The sequence below is a fragment of the Suricata suricatta genome, chromosome 12 (genome assembly GCF_006229205.1).
Source record: "Suricata suricatta isolate VVHF042 chromosome 12, meerkat_22Aug2017_6uvM2_HiC, whole genome shotgun sequence".
NCBI lineage: Eukaryota > Metazoa > Chordata > Mammalia > Carnivora > Herpestidae > Suricata > Suricata suricatta.
In genome coordinates this window covers 85,504,366-85,521,942 of record NC_043711.1, presented here as the reverse complement: position 1 = coordinate 85,521,942, position 17,577 = coordinate 85,504,366, and the positions used below count along the sequence as shown (strand labels likewise).

Sequence of the window (17,577 nt, the reverse complement as noted above, 5' to 3'; positions counted from 1 at the left end):
CAGCCAAGCAAGAGCCTCACCAAAGAAATCCACTGCAATGTTTTCCTTAATTAATTGGACAATTTGAGTATGTGAGAGGAAACAGAAAAACATCTGGGGGGGAAATATGAACCATGTCACAGTTTGTTTTTCCCTAAATCACCCTCATTGACTTATAATCTCCCTGAATCCTAAAGCAGCAAACACTGCAAATCCACTGGGTATCACATTCTTGTCAGTTCTGCAAACAGCTTCACCCATTTCAGTTGCTTATTGCTGCTTTATCTGCTTTATTTCTCCCCCTTTCCTTCACTCTTTGTTATGTTTCCCATCTCTGCTGTCTGGAAAACAGTGGGGGGACAGTGGCATAAGCAACACATTCAAGTCCCAGAACGGAATGGTCACGGACAGTGGGTGTTTGATTGGAGGAATATCTTGTCTGTGTGTGTGTGTGTGTGTGTGTGTGTGTGTGTGTGCACGCATGCGCATGCTATAGAACTCTAACTTCTAACAAGCAGCCTCTTCAAGCTTGCCAGGTGTAAAACTTTACGTTTGGCTGGGTTAAATGCAATTTTATCTGATTGAAGAAGGGTCAAAGCTGTCAAAATACATTTAGCTCAGAAAACCCCTGGAAAAATATTTATATTATGCATAGCTCTGGATATCACCTTAAGAAGCACAAATTAGCATTCTGACTAACTCTCTCCAGCCCCTTGGGTGTACCACTGTCATGCCAATTTTACCTGTGACTAAACCTGAAATGAAAAACAAATCCTGATCAGGGATGAAAGGGTCAGCCAGAGCCAACCCTGGCCCTAGAAATCACGACTGTCTTCGGCCTGGCGTTTTCTGGTAAGTCACTGGTTACGTCTGCTGGTTAGCAGATCTCCTGAACAATATTCCAGCAGGTCCGACTGAGACACAGTCCAAGGGATGATCAGATCCTTCTCCTCTTGACCAGGGAAGGTGGATACAAGAGAAAAGGACAAAATAAAAAAAGGACAGAGGAGAAGGTCTGAAGGATTCTCTTTCTATCTTGGATAGTCTGCCAATAAGCCTTAAGAGTTTGGAGTAAACTGTTGTAGCTACTCTGAGTTCTGGGAAGTTCATATTTAAAAAAACTAAGAAAAAACCTCCCACATCCCCTGAATCTTGATCAAGCAGTAAGTTTGGAGGCTCCATACGGTAAGACGGTCAGAACGCAAAATGTACGCCTGTTACCACCCATCGAGTAGTACTGTAGCTTCCACTCTGGCTCCCTCCAGTTCACTGTCCACACAGCTGCCGGGAGTGGTCTTCCTAAGATGTCAAGTCAGACGATGTCGCTACTCCCTTGCTCACGATCCTCCAGTGACTCCCCTTCGCACCGGCAATTTCACCCCAGCGTCCCACCCGGGCCTACAAAACCCTGAGAAATCTGGCCCTGACTCCGCTCTCTCCTCTCACTCCAGCTTTGCTCGCACAGCCTTCTGCTCCTCAACTCGGTCAGGCTCAGTCTTGCCTTAGGTCCTCTGCACTTGCCCCACCTTACCCGTGGTCATTCGGAACTGGTGGTTTCTGCTTGTCATCCCAAACAGAGGCCTCCCCTGACTATCTAATATAACGTGACTTCCCAGTCACCGGACATCACATCACTCGATTTTAATTCTTTATGTAACAGAGAATCACTATCTGCTCTCTGGTTTGTTTACTGCTTCTCCCTACACTGGATTTGAGCTCACAAAAGCAGACTCTGTCAGTCTTGCTCACTGCTACATGCCCCATTCCTAGAGTCCAGAGTATACCAAGCACTCAATAAACGTTCAGCAAATGAATGAACAAGTGAATTTTGTTTGGGAACAAATACAAATGCAGGTGAAGACATTACTAGAAATGGGGAGGGATAAAAGTGATAGGATCCAGAAACTCACATAATAAATACCGTGAGGGCAGCTGGAAGCCCGCCAGCCTCAGCCTCACCGGAGCGGCACAAACGCACGGCCCACCAGCCCAAGACAAACCACTGCAGAACTTGCAAGCTGAACATTTCACATGGGGTTAGCTGAGTGCAAGAACGGGTACGGAAGGCGGTTTCTGGACTCCCCAGACCACAGCCACTTTTGTGAAACTCCCTCTACCAGATGGTGGCTCCTAGCCATTATGGCCAAGGTCATGGCCCAGCCACATTTCCACCTCCACTGGCTGGGACACCGTGCACATCCTCCTGTGAGAGCCTCCCTTTGAGGCCACAGACAGTGAGTGCTCCCTCCTCCCTGCTTCCACAGAAGCTGACATCTCACAGCCGTTCTGAATATTCTGCTCTGCGTGATCGTTATTTATTGCGTCTTTTTTTTTTTTAACTAAACATCTATCCTCCCATGTCTTATTTAGGTCCATTCTCTTCAAAAGTTTTTTTGAGTATTTGTTCAAAATGTCTTTTGAGCACCTGTCAAAATGAAAAAGAAATGTTGAACTCAGCAAATACTCACAAACATCTCGCCGCATGGCAGGTGACACAGATCATTTTAGCTTGACATTTACGAAGTCCTTAGTATGTGCCAGGCATAATAGCTTTAGGAAGGCAGCAGCCCGCACCAGTGGGTGTTAACTCTGCGTCGGACACTGCTCTAACGGTTTATTAAGCAGCAGTTATTCCTCAAGTCAGTGCCGCACAACAGGCACTACTGTTATCCCCATTTCACAGAAGAGGAAATGGGGTACAGACAGATTAGGTAACTTGCCCGAGGACACAAGTTGGTAAATGATGGATCTACCACCCTGGCCACTCCCTTCATGGGACTCACATCTCAGGGAAGACAAACTTGTCAGGAGATGTCCAGAAGCCAGTGTGACAAATGCTAGGATATACAAAGGGCTGAAAGAACACACGGCCTGCTGGGGGGATGAGCCTTAAAGAAACTCCAAAGAGATGAGCTTTAAGTGGCGTTAAAGGATGAAGGGGAGCACTCCAGGCAGCCCAGGAGGGGCAAGGCCTGCCAAGCTGAAGGCAGATGTGAGCAAAGGCACGGGGCTGCCGGGCACATGGCAAACTTGGGGACCGGTAAGGAAGGATGAAGGGGAGCACTACAGGCAGCCCAGGAGGGGCAAGCCCTGCCAAGCTGAAGGCAGATGTGAGCAAAGGCACGGGGCTGCCGGGCACATGGCAAACTTGGGGGCTGTACTCTAATCACAACTCTCAAGAAGTCCTAACTGCCATCAAAGCAATATACCCTCACATTTAGAACTCCTCAGAAAAGATTCTACTTCCCAGGCTACCAAATCAATGCATCATACAGCACCGACATCCACCTTTTGCATACGTAATAGCAGTGGGTATGAACCAAATGTAAAACCCCTAAGATCTCCGAGAATGCCAAGACCGCACTCTCTCCCCACACATGTGCTCATCTATTGCTTAGGACTTCCAACTGGGAAACAGACCAAGGCAATAACTGCACACTGCACACCACAATAAATCCTGCTACATGCCCTCTAGCCTCTGCTCATGCAATTCCGGGCCTCTCATATTGGCCCCAAATTAAAACTACAAAGACAACTCAACCCTTGTAATATGAGAATACTTATCAAACTTCTTCCTGGATGCAGCACAAGGGCAAAAAACATAAATGAAAGACCACCCACCAGTTCTACTCTGTTATTTACCGATGGCTTCTGACTGGCTGCACACAAGCAAATAACAGAGAGGGGCCTAGGAATGTTCAGCTGTGCTTCATACCAGCCCCACAAGTATAAAGTGGTAAGAGTCAAAATCTTAAAATGATAATAAAAAACAAACAAAAAAAACCCCCAACTAAACAAACAGAAAACCCTTTATAGCAGCTACCTGATGGCTCCCTGGACTGAGGATGAACTGTTTCTTTCCAAACAAACAATAAAATCTACACAATCCAGCTTCTGTTGGTGGGCTTAGCAACACAGCAAACACAAAGGGGGCTTTTGTGTGAACCGCTGTTTCTGGGTCCGTTTTACAGGCAGCGGCCAGGCTAGCTGCTCCTCTCTTGTCTCCCCTATTCACACAGGCAAAGGATGGTAATTAAAATCAGCCCAGGGACCAGGCAGGGAGCCTCATTCGGGGCCACTGTAATTAACCTCTGGAAGGTAAGACTGCACAAATGACACTGTGGGGACACAGAGCAGGAGCGAGTGCCACGGCCTTCCTTCAGACACTCCTCAAAACAAAAGGACAACCCAACATCATCCTTTTCTTTCTGCACAGTGGTTCAAAGGAAAAATAAAGGTCCTGAATCCTACAAAAGTGGCAGCTCGCTCCAGGAAGGAGCTTGAAAGAAAAATGGCTGTAGAAATTTTCATCATGCTCAGCCACAAATAGCCCTGCTGGACACCAGCGTCGGTCTCTGGAAGAGACGGTCCTTCATATCCAGCAGGTTCACAACCTCTTCATTCACACCAAATGCCAGCAACGAGCATGCCACATGGGAAATTTCTACTGTCAAGAACCTTAAGAGAGAGAGAGAAAGGGGAAAGGGTGGGCAGAGCAGCAATGGGGTCTCAGAATCACCGGGGGCCCCAGTCCCAACCATTCGGATTCAGCGGGTTTGGGATGGGACCAGACTATAAGCTAACGGACAGGCCGGTGCTTCTGATACAAGTGAGGGCAGCGATCTCAGATAACTGGAAACCGCATCAAACAGTAGTTAACTACCATCCTTAGCAGAAAGAAAAAACAAGACAACAGAAGGCAACAGAGAGGACGGGAAATTCACAGAGCCCTGAGGAAGGAGACAGCTTGGTGGCCGGACAGGGCCCTGTAGCTGCGGCACATCCTAGTCTCGGAGGCCTCTGTGGTCGCTGGCGAGGGAGGAGCCAGTGTGGCAAGGCGGGACCGGGCGGCAGGGGTGCGGGCGCGCAGGCTGTCATCCCGGCAGTACAGGGCCCGACAGAGTGACCCGGGAGAGGGCTGCACTTCTGCATCCGGGCCGCCTCGTGTGTGAAGTGAGGTGCTGAGAATGGATCGGTTTAACTCACAAATAAACTCCTTTCAACTGCCTTCGGCCTGGAAGATTCTGAGGCCTTGCCCAGGCTCCACCAAAATGGCGCACGGACATCCACTGGCTTTGCCTCTGTGGAGGAGCTGGGAGGGTTGTTCTTGCTTTTGACTTTCTCCAACTCCCTGTCTGTCAAATCATAATGGTACCTGTCCTCTCCGGTGCTCGGAGAGGAGAGAAGAAACATCTGTGAAACTTTGTGAAAAGGTCGTAGCGCCACAGTTAGGGGGAGAAGGACAGGAACACGGAGCCGAAGAGAACACAGGTTCCCATCCCAGCTGTGTGACATGAGCAAGTCATTTCGCCTAAGCCTTGGTGTCACCGCTGGAAATGGGACTAATGGGACTAGCAGCTGTTAATACCCATCTGAGAGGGTACAGTGAGGATCACGTGAGGTGAAAATAATGAGAAAAGGCCTGCCTACAGCAGGTACTTAATGAATGCTAGGCCTCTACAACCCCTAGCAACCCCCTTAACACAGTTCCCAAGGACCAAGTACCCCACAGGCTGCACTGCTACTTCCGGACTCTCCTCACTCAGCACAGCCTGGCCACCGAGCTCACAGCCACCCACTGCCACTCACAGAGACAATGGTGGCGTGGCGGCACCTTACACAGAACCCCAGCCGGACGTGCAACTCACCAGAGCATCGATGAGCACTTCCGCTCCCTCTTCACTCTCGTGGAGGGTGTCTATGTCTGTTAATTCCTGAAGCAAATCCACCACAGCTATGGACACATGTGCGAAGGGTTAAGGGTATCACGTACACACTGAAATCCTACTGGCAGTTTATTAAAATCCTTGCTTCCCTCTGTCTCCTTGTCAATCATTTTATTGCCATTCACCTTTCATACATTGTGGTTTTCTTAACATCTCTTCAACAAGGTTCTACTCACAGTGGGTGTTCAGTAAATGTCATTAACCGGTTCAAGTCTTTTCCCTTCTGCGGCCTCCCTGGTCACATATTCCATAGGTTCATTTTCCCAAAATTCAAAATTTCATTAAAAAGTTTTTTTAATGTTTTTTATTTATTTTTGAGAGACAGAGATAGCGTGAACAGGGGAAGATCAGAGAGAGATGGAGATACAGATTCTTAAGCAAGCTCCGGGCTCTGAGCTAGCTGTCAGCACAGAGCCCAATGTGGGGCTCAAACCCACAAACTGTGAGATCGTGACCTGAGTCGAAGCCGGACACTTAACCAACTGAGCCCCCTCCCAAAATTCAAAATTTCAAACAGATTGCTCAGGGGGTCACTTTTCCAGGGAGAAATAGGCCAACACCCTTAGCCCTATCACACAATTTAAATTCTTGGAACTCCATATGATCTGAACTACCCTGTTCAGCTCCCTTTCGAAGGCAGTAATGATTTCTGAGAGGAGATGGCTGGTGTTCATCAAGAGGTCTGCAGAGAGTAGGCCATGACACCATGAGTTTCAGAAGTAGAGGGAGGGCTTCAGGCTGGACTGTGCTACACACCCCGACTTGGGGCTCCCTCCCCTCAAACACTGCGCTGCTATGTACATAAAAGGAAGAACGATGAGAAGTAAACAAAAAAAGGCAAAAAGTAAGAAGAGGAAAATATACATGAAAGAAAGAAACCTGAAAGAGGGACAAAAGGAGCTATGTTTGGAAACTGGAAGGCAGAACTAAATAAAGTCAGTTCCCTCACCCTGGAAACTCTCTCTCACACATACACACAGATGACTTGCATTTCTGTGATGAAGAAAGCACCATGATGGTAACAAAGGCAAACCCGTTTTTTATTCTGGGCCTCAGTTTCCTCCTCTACAAAGAGAGAAAGTTCAATAATCAGAGACATTCAAAAAACTGTACGCCATAGGCAACTGCCAATGTGCAACAAATGAGGAATGCAGACGTCCTGAAAAGAGGGCCATCAAATCGAACTCGGAATTCAGGAATGGTCTGCTACAAGAAGGCTGGTCAGAAAACAGGGAACTAGAAATGATGAGGGAAGAGGGGTCAGAAAGCAAAGCCACAGGAGTAAAGGCAGAGACTGGAATACACAAAGGCCCATGAAGGGAGAAGAAAGGGGAGGGAGGGGAGGACAGCAGAGAGGGGAGAGGAGCGAGAAAGTCAGAGCTACAATTCTATGAAGAAAATAATACTTTCAAGAATAACTAATAGCTGGGTGCAGGGGCACTAACACGCTGAGTGCCCGGCACGGGGATGGGCAGATGGGAGGCAGGATGGGCAGGTAGCTGGGGGTGAGGGCTGGGCAGGGGGCCAGGTCTCCAGGAGAAGATACCACACACACACACACACACACACACACACACACACACACACACACACACAAGTCCAGAGCAACACAAGGTCAGAATCAGGACAGTTTCACTAGAACTGGAAAGAAAAACAATTAAAGGAAAGACACAGGACACAATAACAAGAATGACAGGACTTGCTAACTGTCAACTGAAGTCCCAGGCATTTTATAAACATCTGCTGAAAGAGAAGCTATTGGAAGGCTGGTTTTATTCGTGTATAACGGATCAGGTGACCATCATGCATAAGTAATTCAGTTGTGTCTTCTTTCACTCTTTAAAGTGATATTTACCCCAAACTCCAGAGTACTACAAAACTTAGTATGTGTCAGAGCTCAAAGGTCTTTGGACAAAACTCCTTTATGTGTCTAGTCTTCATTAACAAAGTAACCAGAAAGCAGTTGACACAGAAGACCACCTTATCATACTTGACATACAGCAAACTAACACACTGAATTAATTTTAAGAAGCAAAAACTGGCCACCGAATTAACCCCTAGCAATCCCTGACCAGGAGGAATCAGGAGTAAAGACTGCAGTGGTCCCCACCGTAACGCCCACCATGTCTGAGAGTCTTCATTTTGCTAAGCGCTGTGCTACCGAATTCTCACAACAGCACTGTAAGTGTGATCTCCCCATTTTACAGATAAGAAAGCTCAAAGTCGTTAAGTCACTTAGCTAAAGGTCACTGCAATTGTAAGGGAGAATGTTAGGTCCATCTGATTCCAAAAATGATGCTTTTGCTACTACATTTCATAATAATGCACAGGGGAACACATACCAGGTTTAAACAGGGCTAAGTTCAGGTAAATTCTAGCTTGATCCTACTGCAAAGAAAAGAACTGTCACGTATTTCCATCAAAAATTATTAAAAGTCTCAGAAAAAAATAAGATGTTGAAAACTCCCGCCCATCCTCCTCACTTAAGAAACTCCCAAATATATTCTCTTGAAAAGTTCTTACATATGTGATATAAAAATCATATTATACTCACACGCTTACTTAATATGCATGGCATTTAATCTATGTATCCACCCATCCATCCACTATAGAGTCAGACGTCTATAGGACAGGAATACGAATCAGGCAAAAAACCCCCATGAAAACCCAACAAAATAAAGAATATAAGTCAGGCATGTAATAAGTACTATCATTACATCTCTTGAATAACACCACTCATAACTAAGTATTTATTAACTAGTATGTGATGACTGTTAATTAAACAATAGCCTTAAGGGGGGGGGGAGGACGGACGCATGAAAGAACAACAGACAAAGAGGACAGGGGTCATGTCATATTCATCCTTGTGTCACATCTTTAGTGACCTAGTTACCCCCCAATTATCACTACCCATGTAATCTCGTTCACGCCCCTTTATTTCCTTACAGCTTAGTTTGCCTATAAAGCGGTGGCAAGTGATCTCTGCCCGGCCCATCCCTCTGAGTAGCTAGAAGGAACAAATAAGGGCCTGTACATCGAAGGCCAAGTAAATCAAAGTACTAAGAAAATATGAAAGCGTTTTATAATAAAGACCGTTAGTCAAGTCTTCCCACAGAACGGCCAAACCCTCACTGCTGCCTTCACTTTTCCCCGAAGGCTCTAAAATCTAAAATGTAAGCTAACAACAGCGTGGTGTCCCTTTCTGGGTCACAATGGGCCGGGAGATCTAATTTTACATTTCAGCCATGCTCCAGTCAGACTGATCAAGTCCTTTTTCAGCCTCTAGGGTCTTCTAAGCCAGGAATCATATTTTTCTTTGATTAGTCTTATACCATGCTCACAAAGGTGTCAAGTTAAACCTAGGAACTTTTTTAAAAAAGGAAAAAAAATAATTGACAATGGTGGTGGTTTTATATAGGACAGGATAAATGTCTAACTTCCACCAAGAAAAGTTCGTTTCTAAAAATGTTCCAGTAGTTACTTCCCTGCCTCCGCTCCTGCCTGGGCTGGGAAGTCAAACATGAAACCAGCTACCAGGTCTGGTGAACATCTCACCAATTCCACCACTAACTGATTTTACGCAAATTCCTAACTTTCACCAAATAACGTTTCGGCAAGGCCGTCATGAGTCCGTAATTGTAATCATCAGCTCTCGGGGAACGTGGTATGACCCGGAAGACAGCCTTCATCTGAAGGCCAGAAAGCCAAGGAAAACCGGAACTGGAGACAGACAGGCAGAATCTCAATTTGGAGAAAATTCAGCATACAGCCTGCGCCCATCCAGCATTTCTTCACAGGCCCACTCTGGGCATGGGTGATAGGTTTTTCCACTGCAGTTACAATTTCATTTCACAAGGTAAAAGGCTCTCCCGTCCAAGGATAATAGGAAAACAGAGAGCCTGTCTCTCTGTGAATTACTAAAACACAGTTTTTGATAGCCTATTTTGTCATGTTGAGGAGAAAGGCCACCCCACACACTCGCTCTGTACCTGTCCACCACTGGGGCAGTAAGCTAGAGTAATAAGAGGTGAAGGAGAAAAGACCAGCTGGGCACAAAATGGCCCATAATACAGCCGCTCTTGGGAAAAGAGGGGTATCTACTTCCGTTTTGTGTGTGTGTGTGTGTGTGTGTGTGTGTGTGTGTATGTGTGTGTGATCCATGTAGTTTTGGTACAGAAAGTGGGCATTTATCTCATTAATCTTCAATGAGATAGGCCCATAAGGAGAAAAGTTATTAAAAAAAAAAAAAGAACAAGATGGCAGTAAGCAGATGGCTTTTTAAAAAAAGTCATTTCAAAAAGGATTCCTTAAGAAAAATGAACCAGTACAGTATAGATTCAGAGTATATAACTGATTTAATGGAACAAATGTGGGGTTTTATTAAAAAAATTTTTTTTCTTTTATTCCTAGACTAGGACAGTGAGATACGGCTCAATTAATGCAGATGAATTTCAAAACACAGACAAAATGGTCTTTTTCTCCTTTTAAAACAGCTGGCACAGAACGACCTAGAATAAATCTGGACTCTTAATTTTCTCCCCATCCTAGATCAAACTAATATGAGGCAGAAAATGCACTCATTCAAGATGCATTAAGGACCTGCGAGATGCTACTGGGTGCTATCAGGCCACAGGGGAGATGCCCAAAGCAAGCTACAAACACCCACATCTTCCAGGGGCAAGGAACTCACCTAAAACTCATAAGCAAGATCAAAAGTTACGTTCAGAGGTCCTTTTCCTAGACAGCCACTTTGGCGCTTTTTAGCTAACCTGACTTTCGTCAGCTCGTATGTTAAGTGGCTCCGAACAGTGGGAGGCTGATCAGTGCAGATTATCAGACATGTCAGTACCTTCCTCTCAGTGCAGTTTTGATTCTGGAAATACCAAGAGGAGTACAGCTCCCAGCAAACAGCAGCTCCAACACGCACGTCTCGTTAGACAGCGCTTGCGGGAAAGCACTGGGGCAACAGCCGGCTCCCTCCCAGTCCAATTAGAAGAAAGCCCCGAAGAGGCTCCAACCCTTCCCAGCCCTATTTCTGCTCATTAACACGGGGGCCCTGGCACACAGCCCCCCGACTACTGTACACACCCGTGGGGATAAGGCGGTGTGTTGCAGTCAGTTTGTTCTATTTTATTTCTCAGACCCAAACTGCTCAAATTCAATTGATCCCCGCTGGTCTTAAAAAAAACTCCGTCTGCTCTTTTTTCCAGTTCCCACAGTAATTCCTCACAAAATCCAACAGGACAATTTTCCAGGTCTTCCTGGCTTTCTAGAGTCTACGAAAACTAAGCAGTAATTTAGGAAAGAATAGTGCTAACAACCACTCCCTAAAATTATCCCAGACTTAAAAAAAAAAAAAAAAAAAGCTGTCCGTCAGCACCAAGGATTTCATCTATAACTAAGTCTCTCCCGTCTGGCATATTAGCATGCAACTCATTGTAATAATGTCTGAAGTTAACATTACAATGAGACCACATTTTTCTGAATCACAAACAGGTGGAGAGAAAGCAGACTTTAAATAAATGTGGTTTACTATACAGTTAAAAAAAATTTTTTTTTTAAAGAATAGAACACTTACCAGGGAAGCAGTCGTCGTGACTTTTTTGGGAGGGGGAGAGGGGGAAGTCATAAGCCTGACACCCTGGTAAGTTTCTAGTGACTACATGAGCATGTCGGCTCCCAGCATGTGAGGAACGGCAATTTCCACTGCCGAGGTACAGACCACGAAAATAAACTTGAAACACACTCTAATCTCCACATCTGTCAAAAGCTTACCCATCTCCAATACCCAATTCCCTAATCACCCCCAAGCCAGAAATGACTCACACCTCAGAACTCCGATGGCATTTCCCTAGCACAATACTCCAAGGGCACTTACCATGCATAGTAAGTAACTTGTAAGTGAGTAAGTGTTTTTGTTGCTGACTGGAGTTATTATTTCTTGTTTCCCCAATAGCACCCAACAGAGCTTATCACAAAAGGAAGAAACCCAGTAAATGCCGTGATTTACCATAAGGGCTTTAGAAAGGATGCACTGAGTTGTCACTCAAATGGAGAAGGCAGCTAATGACACACGACAATAGGATACTTATGGATGTGGGGCCCTGGTGATTCAGGGTTTTTTTGTTGGTAGTAAAAGGGGTGATGAGCCACCATCTGGGGTTTTTTATCTTCCCCTTGTTTCATTCTTCCTGCTTCCTTTAGGCAAAATGAGTAAGGATGCTTACACTGGGCCACAGAAACTGTTTGTTTAGCAGTACCTTAAGAAAATATCTTTAAATGTACCTTTGATTTTATGATTCTGTAGAAACACTCCAAAAGGTTCACAGAAAAGGGGCTCTAAAATATGGAAATGACTTACTTCAAAGGAAAAGGCAGTAATTCTAAAAGGCGGCAGCTGTTGGATCCTACCTTGTGTTCCCTTCTAGCACATTCCGAGTGACTCTCCAAAGCTGGGTGAGGGCTGTGCCCCGCCCTCTCCGCCCCTCACCCCCAGAGGTGCTCTTCACAGACCAGAATTTTCTGCAGCCTCTCAGGGGGGAGCTGGGCCCAGAAGCGCTGACAAGCCCTCAGCAGCAGCACTGATGCGGAGCGCCAGAATAAACTCAGAGGCTGCCTCTCTCACGGCTGAAGGGACGAGGCACAAGCTGTTTTCTCGAATCCTCTGCCTCTTAAGGTTACAACAAACCAGCCTCCGAGCCAATTAAAATCCCTATAGTTTATGTTTTCTCGGAGAAGGACGAGGGCAAAGATGACCCGAGCTTGCAGGGAGCATGACCAGCCACATACAGTCTTAGTGATAAATGAAGAGTTAAAAAAGATGGAAAATCTAAGTCATGACTGCCATGAAATTGTTCATTCACGGGTAAGGTGTTTCGGGCAGTTACAGCTGGACAACAGTAAACTGTTAACAAGCGTCCCCTGAAGAAAAATCTCCATTCTAGATCGCAGATAAGACAAGTCGCAGAGGGCAAGGCTCCGGGGAGACCAACGTCCCGAAACGGGAGAGGATGCATCAGTTCCAAGTCAAGAGGGCCTACCCTTTCCTGAATCCATTTTCAAGAAAAACTGTACTTTGAGGAGGATGACATTTCCCCTAATTGCTTCGGCTAATTAAAATTAGGTAATTAAAAAAATTTCAAATGCACTTTAAATTTGATGTAGGGCATAATTAAAAATCAGATTTTAAAAAAATATCATTAGGGCAGTGGGGTGAAGGTTGGCACACTGGAGGGAAGGGAAAAAAACACTGCAGCTTAGCTCTCCAGAAAACAGGAGGGAAATGGCAGCCTGTCAGAGTTATTATAGGGGGACTTGTTTTTTTCCTTTTTAAAGACCAGAACTTAACAACTCGGAACATCTGTGCCCTTGCCTTTCCCAAGTATGCCGATGTCGAACAGCGCTTCTCATGTCAGTCTTCCCCCCAGCAGGAGCCGGGCTGGTGAATCAGCAAAGTGTCAGCATCTCAGAAGGCTGCTCCTATTACTTTGAGTTAGCAGGGAGAGAAAAAAGAACGAGGGCCTTGTCGGCAGAGACAGACTTGGTGCCACATGTGTGAAGGCACGAGGGCGAGGCCCTAGGGGACGCAGCCAGTCGTATGGGGAGAGGACTCACAGGGCGCTGGAGAGAGCCCCGGGCCGGGCATCAGGGACCTAGAGCGCCAGCCTCAGCCTCAACGGTTAGCTGTCCAACATCTGGGCCTCAGATTCGTCACAAAAGAAATGAAGGCAGCACTGGGCTAAGTATCGCTAAGGTCTGTTTGGATTCAGAAAATCTACCATTCTGTAGGTGAATTAAGATGTGAAGTCACAACTAGAATGCTCCCTCGCCAACACCGTGAGGACGGGTCAGTGCCTTGAAGAGGACTGATCAGAGGGTAGATACCCACCCAAATAATGTCTTTCTTGACCGATGCTGCTTGAGAATCCAGTAGAGTGCACGGTTCCTTGGGGTCTAGTACAGTGCCCGGTACGTAATAAAGCACTCAAAGCGTGTCTGCTGAATGACTTCATGAGACTCTATACTGAGCTCATCCAGAAACGAGCTGACTGACTAGCGTTCTCGTACAACCCACAAGCCAGCAGGAAACCCTGGGGAACCCACTCATCAATCCGGGGACTCATGGAGTGATTCTTAATAGTCTCAAACACTACATGAAGTATCAGAAATGGCTTAAGATCAACCCTTCAAGAAGCCTGCATTAAAATTATTCCCTGATTTATTTCTATGAGAAATATCAGGTAGGAAAGAACCGAGTCAGACATGCTCTCAGGAGAGAGATTACCAGGAAGATGAAAATAACATGAAGCAGCAGCAGATTCCCCGCGAATATCACTCAGGCAGACTAACTACATTTGTCTCATTCCTTCGGAAATCTGGATTCAAACAGAACAACTATTGGAAGAGAATTTACTTTAATGAACATATCCCCAACCACAGGCACATCAAAAACCGTCTGCAGAAAGCTGTTGCACGTCTGAGAGCAAAGACAAAGTATAAAACGGTTTTGGAAGTCACGGTTCAGACTCAGGTAAAAGTAACATCTATTAAGTGCCTACTGTGTATCAGAAACTGCTTAGCCCTCACCACCATCTCCTTTACTACTCTGGGTAACGCTGAAAGCCAAAAGTTATTAACTCCATTTCTGCAGATGTGACAATAGTGAGGGCTTGGAGGGGCATCAAATTTCACACAAGAAATGAAGCTGGGAGCCAAACCAAGATCATCTGTTTAGGTCTAATGCTCAGTCAGTAAATAGTAAGTTTTTCTGCGCACCGAGCCTTTTTTAAGGAATAGGGAATGCAGTGGACAAAAGAGATGAAAATCCCTGTCTTCCTGGACATTCCAACGGGCTTCCTACCACGGTTCACTGCCTCCTCTTGTCTCGACTCCACTGGGCCATCTGTGAGCAGAATGATGTCTAGATCAACAGATTCAAATCCTATCTGGCCCTGCCTTGCTGCTATCATGGGCCTGGAAATCAAGATCCTGAGAAATTAATGTCATTAAGGTATGAACAAGTACATCATGATGAATCCCAGCACTAGCAAGAGAAAACAGGACAGTGAGGGACTGCCCGAGATTTATTCATAGATTTAAAAAACAGTTTTCAAATGAGTAAAGAGCAGCATGTGTTTCAAGACCGGAGATGACAAGGATGAAAAGAGAACACCAGGCGTGACAGTAGGCGTCAGCGGAGACAGACAGGGAAGAGAGTAAACAGCATTCCCCACCGTGTCGGCCTCCGTACTGAGGGCAGATCAGAAAGGATATCTGTATTATCGTGTCCAAGTAACCCAAGAAGAGACTGCACGGCGTTCAGCTCCACCAGCAGGTGGTACAGGTCTGGCATGGTGGCCACCACGTGCATCTCCTGAATGATGTCATTTAGGTCCAGCTCGGACTCCATAAACCTAGGAGAGAAAAACAAGACAGCATCAGTGAAAGGGAAGCACCGAGGAGCAAACAACAACATAATCCAGACCAAGAGACAATCCATCAAAGCGTCTGCAGCAGACCAACCAGGAAGTACACTCATCCAAACATCATACTGTCACACAATTTCCTTGAGAAATCGATTTCCTCATTACAAAAATCAATCTTGGATTCAGATCTCATTATAGGGTTCCCCTTATTCTTGTAGTCACAAGTTGCCTTTTAGACTAAAGGCTCTTGACGCATTCCGAGGCCTTGAATGTCCCACCCACCAGTCCCGAGGGTGAGCCGCGGTTAGCACGTGGTGTGGCCCTCCACTGTGCCGCCCTGACACGGTTATCCTGCTCATCCAGAAAATTGGCCACTTCAGATCAGGGCCAATTACTCCCCTTACCCGAAGGAGGGGACTGAGATTCTGCTGCCATCCAAAACTACCCTCCCTTCCTCCCAACCTCCTTCCTCCAGTGCGCCAATCAGGGGGCAGATCCCAAAGTAAAGCATCGAGTCTCTGGGACCCTGTAATCACCACTGCACCTTATGTAGCATGAGACTGCGTTCACATTTTCACACTTGAACCTTTCAACAAACCTATGCCCGGGCGCTAAGAACAAAACTCTTCTGCATTTGCCTCTCCCTGCCTTCCTCCAGTGTTTGACATATAAGAAATGCCCACTAAATGGAAACCGACTTGACAATAAACTATAAAAAAAAGAAAAAAAAAGAAATGCCCACTAAGCCTTTGATGAACAAGACAGGAAGGTTTGTCCCGAGGAGGAAGGGAGCCAATCCATGTAAAGCAACTGAATACTGCCTGACTGAGAGTAATGAGCAGCAGCTCCAGACCCGGGGGCCAGACCGCCTGGGTCTGAGCCTGACCTAGCCACCTACTTCACTTCTCTGTGCCTCAGTTTCTCATGTGTAAATAAGACGATAACTACCTATCGCATAGAGTTCCTGTAAAGAATCAATAAATAAGTACATATAAAATACTTAAGGGGTGCTGAGTGGCTCAGTCAGTTAAACGTCTGACTTTGGCTCAGGTCATGATCTCATGGTTCGTGGGTTTGAGCCACGTGTTGGGCTCTGTGCTGTCAGCTCAGAGCCTGGAGCCTGCTTCAGATTCTGTGTCTCCCTCTCTCTCTGCCCCTCCATGGCTCGCACTCTGTTGCTCTTGCTCTCTCTTAAAAATAAATAAACATTAAAAAAAGTTTTTTAACATTTAAGAAAAAATGTCTGGCATATATAAAGCACTGTATGTTTGCTCTCATTTCTTCTTTTCTTGTTACTACTATTATTAATATGTCTATCTTCCATTCTAGAATTACATCTGTTATCTCTATATATCTACCAATGCCTGCTTAATTAACTGAGGCCATAAAGAAAAGGAACAGAAGCAGGGACTTTTGCAGTCAGACTGGCCTCATCAGAGGGGCTGGGCACACGCCACCTCTCCAGAAATCTGGACTCTGTAAGGAACAAAATCTGGAGCCTACAGTTCTTTAAAATATGCCTCTTTTTCACACAAAATCCCCTACTGTTGTTTTTTCCCATTACTATTTTTAATCGTAACATTTATATATTTTTTCTAGTTATAAAACACTACTTTTTATAAAAAACTGGGAAAAGAAAGACAAGCTTCTTCAAAGAGTAACAGAAATCACCCATTATCTTACTGACAAGAAATAACTCACTGCTAATGCTCTGGTAGGTTTAAGTAATTTTTCTTAACTCCTAGCCTTTTCCTCCCCCAAAGAAGCCTACGTAGTATATGGTTCTGTATTCCATTTTCGCTGTGGTTGTTAACACAGGCTGAAAGTTTCCCTGGTCGTTAAACCTTCTTCTGCACCAGGAAAGCCAGCGTCTGATGCCGGCGGTGCCTCTCCCACGGCGGATCCCTCCCTGAGCCCAGCACACTTCCCCACTGGGCCCAGACATGGCTTCAGAATCCTTCTCAACTCAGCCCTCCAAAAAGAGACCAGCACTCCATCGCACTGTGGGTGTAGGGGATGAAACCATATGAATCCCTATTCCAAATAATACCTTTTAGAAAAAGCTACCTGGTATTCCCTGGTATGGATCCATCATGATTTATTTTAACAACCCCCTTGTCAGACATTCAGATCATTTCCAATCTTCTCCCTTATAACCAATGACGCAAAGATGCACGTACTCATAATTACTGGGTTAGGATAAACTCCCAGGAAGGTGCCCAGTCAGAGGGTATGCATAACGTAACAGAGTTGGCTAGATCCTGCTGAAAAGGTTCCCATGGTGTGTCAAGTGCCTGGTCCCCCCACCCTCCTCAAAACCAGTATGGGATTTAAAACCTCCTCCAATCTGAGATGAGAAATATAACTTATTTTTTATTTTGCATGTCTGATACTAAGATAGTTAAAAATGTTTACTAGTTGTATTTCTTCTTTGATCATTTTTATAG

At 45.7% G+C, this 17,577-nt stretch overlaps 1 protein-coding gene across 1 annotated transcript in view; it reads right to left on the bottom strand.

Moving 5' to 3' along the window:
• CTNNBL1 (catenin beta like 1) overlaps positions 1 to 17,577 on the bottom strand; it is a 157,384-nt gene that overhangs the window by 96,428 nt on the left and 43,379 nt on the right. Inside the window, exons 4-5 of the mRNA XM_029917945.1 lie at positions 14,979 to 15,118; positions 5,628 to 5,725 (exon numbers count right to left, since the gene is read on the bottom strand). Coding sequence (XP_029773805.1) covers positions 5,628 to 5,725; positions 14,979 to 15,118 — 238 coding nt within the window. The remainder of the gene's footprint in view (positions 1 to 5,627; positions 5,726 to 14,978; positions 15,119 to 17,577) is intronic.